Source organism: Limulus polyphemus, unplaced genomic scaffold (assembly GCF_000517525.1).
Source record: "Limulus polyphemus unplaced genomic scaffold, Limulus_polyphemus-2.1.2 Scaffold4712, whole genome shotgun sequence".
NCBI lineage: Eukaryota > Metazoa > Arthropoda > Merostomata > Xiphosura > Limulidae > Limulus > Limulus polyphemus.
The window spans coordinates 56,898-60,026 of record NW_013670322.1 but is presented as its reverse complement, the minus strand read 5'-3'; the positions used below and the strand labels follow the sequence as shown (position 1 = coordinate 60,026).

The window sequence follows — 3,129 nt, the reverse complement described above, 5'->3', positions numbered from 1 at the left end:
TTCTTTCTTTCTTTCTTTCAAACAACTCTGAATAGTATGGGAAAGAGAACAATAAACCTATAATAATTCATTAAAAAATATAAAGTATCAATATAAAAAATGAGAAAGGGTCTTTGAGGGGGGGGGAGGTGTCATTATTTGTAGTGTATAGAAAAAGTATTTCAAGTTCATTGGATATTCTGTCACCAGTTTATTGTAAAATACTGCTAACATTGAGGTATGTCAGGGACCAACCAGAGGTTTTCTTTTTTGCATCAACAAGTGGCAGTGCAGTTAGCAAATTATTTCACTTAATGTGAGGGATCATTTATTATTTAATGAAAATTTAAATAACATCATTAATAAAAACTTTCTGTTGGTTATACATAAGATAGTATTAAGAGTAATAGAGAACTTTAACAAATTCTGAAAGAGTGGGTGTTGCAAGAGGGGGTCTGATTTTCTATTTGATGGCTCTGTAACCAAAAAAGATTGAAGGTTACAAAAATTATGGTTTGTCTGAGCAATGACAATTATATAGTGAGTAATTTACATTAAATTTCGTACTTATTGGAGAAGTGATGAATAAACTAGAGAAGAGGGAATACCTAGAGGAAATATGTCACATTTTTCACACTAGGGGAAATTGAGGATTTTTAAAAATATTTCCTTATAAAATTAAGAACTTAAAACTTATATACTATTAAAATATGGATTATTAGCTACGATTTTGTGCTATACTGATTGGTATAACATATACAAAGAGTAGTTTAATTAGATTTAAATGTAAGTCACTAAAAACCTTGTGACATGTGCAGTAAATGATGCCCAGTGTAAAAAAAATACTTACCCCAACCTTCAGGTAAAGGTCCAAGAGGATCATCATCTTCAACATGCACAGGTGTCTGTAACAGAAAAAGATGGAAGGCCTGAACCTTTACATCATAATCGCACAGTAATACAAGCTTTTAAAAACTGGGTAATCTCTAACTTATTTAGACTAGTTAAAAAAAAATTACCTTTTTTTTCTTCAGAACTTAACAAAACTGATTAATTAGCCAAAAACAAATCTTTAAAACTTTCTGGAATCCTGAATATCAGTGTTGTATGCATAATTTCTTTAGGACCTGCCCACCCCATTTTTTGTGAGACTTGTAATAAAGGTTCCCTTTCTAGATGTACAGACTTTTAATGCGTGCTTTTGAAATATCGTGAATACAAATTCAACTGTGAAATTCTGAGATAACAAGTAAAATTTATCACAAAGGTGGTGTTTATATATATACACACACAAATATATGTCTTCAGTGCAAGATTACATGAATTATCAATGAGAGTTGGTTAAAAGCTGTGATATTTCATACTTCAAGTCCACTGTATTGATGCTGTGTAGGCATCCTTTATTTTCAACTGTTGACCAGAGGGAGGGAGGGCAGCCACTCATCAGCACCTATTACCTCATGGCTACTCTTAACTGAACAGTGAGATTGGATATCAATTTTATAATCATACAAACAGCTGAAAATGTGAAGTGTGCTCAGTCACACATTGCAAGCTTAAAGCTTGAGCACCTAAGATCCTGCACTGACCACATCCAGCCCTTTTTATTTCTGAGAATTTCCATTACGTTGAATGAAATGTATTTTTCATAATAACTTTTTAGCTTGAGATAAAGAGTGCAATAAAATATATTTAAAATAAAACCTCAGTTTCTAAATGGAATTAAAAATCTCAAGTGATTCTACTTGCTTCTGAATGCTATGTTTTTCATTTAAACAATTAAGATGCTGGGAAACACCAATAAAAATATAAAGATGCAAAAATTTAAATAAAACTAATAACCATATGTTCTTTTACCTTTCACAAAACAAAAAAATCACAATAGTAATTTACTAAGTACATTTTTTTTTAGTGACAAATGAAAACAGAACCAAATCTGTTGCTACGACCCAGTTTTATGTGACTTATGCAAGTTTAAAAAATGTTTTAAAGTTTTAGTAATGACTCGGTTGATATTTACATGGTAGAGAAATCTCTGCTGGCACTGCTGCATAGCTTGGGCTTGATGGGACTGCCACTGCTCATAATTGCGCACACTTTCAAGGGTAGGTCTCTGCCAGGTTGTCGTCCGGGTGTTGTGATCAACATAATACGTTCGGCCTCTGTGGTCTCTCCGCATCTCCCACCTATTTGAGAAGCACACTTTAAGTAGAAATAAACCAGTAAACATATACAGCACGAGCTATAAAATGATCTTAGTGGTTTCATTATTGTAATACTATTTTTGTCTCAAGAAGATCAAAAACTAATTAAGGATTTCATTCCGAGTACCGTTTGAATTAAAAAGTATTATTTATTAATAAGAATTTATTAATTTATTAATCAAGTTTCTCATCTACCAAATAACGTACTATATTACATTGTTTTCTGAAAAGAGAAATGTCACTTTGTTAGTTCAAGCTCCGTTCCCACTGGAAAGATAATGACCAGCTTGGATAAAGTTGTGACGGCTCTTGTCACATAATTAGAAAACCAGAAAAATTGTGTGTTTTTTACATGTTATTATTCTATGTCCTTTGGTGCATTATTTAATTAAATAATAATTATTTAGTGCATTACAACCATTAGTATAAAAAAAGTAGGGTTAAGTCGACAGCAAAAAAAAGAAAACCCAGGAAAGTAATTTATTTCTTGTTTATTCTTTATTTATTATTATAAAAGTAACTAAAATGTAAAATTAGGGATATTTTTAGGTTTGGTTATGTAAAATTAATAATATAATAAAAAATGCTTCATGAGGCACACATGTGAGCAACTTGGAGTAGCTAGTGGGTAATGTAATTCGATAAGGTAATGTGAGCTCTACGTTGCCCAAGTGATTTATAACTTATAATGGCATGAATAGAAGTAGTTAGACATGGTTTAAAGGGCAATAAAATTTAAAAATAAATAGATGTATATTGTTTGTAGTTTCATGATACAATTTGAAGTAATTCTAGAAAGAAAGGGTAATTTAGGTTTATTTCGATTTTTTTTTTAATGATTACGAGGTCGGTCAAATTGACCAACCTTATAAAGAGTTAGGGTAGAGAAAATAACAAATAAAATATGATGTTTTACTGAAAACAAAGATTTGAAATGTATTTAGGA

The 3,129-nt window shown here is 31.0% G+C and overlaps 1 protein-coding gene across 1 annotated transcript in view; it reads right to left on the bottom strand.

Moving 5' to 3' along the window:
- The window catches only part of LOC106471579 (E3 ubiquitin-protein ligase Su(dx)-like), a 36,251-nt gene that overhangs the window by 16,407 nt on the left and 16,715 nt on the right, over positions 1 to 3,129 (bottom strand). Inside the window, exons 9-10 of the mRNA XM_022400197.1 lie at positions 2,000 to 2,165; positions 830 to 884 (exon numbers count right to left, since the gene is read on the bottom strand). Coding sequence (XP_022255905.1) covers positions 830 to 884; positions 2,000 to 2,165 — 221 coding nt within the window. The remainder of the gene's footprint in view (positions 1 to 829; positions 885 to 1,999; positions 2,166 to 3,129) is intronic.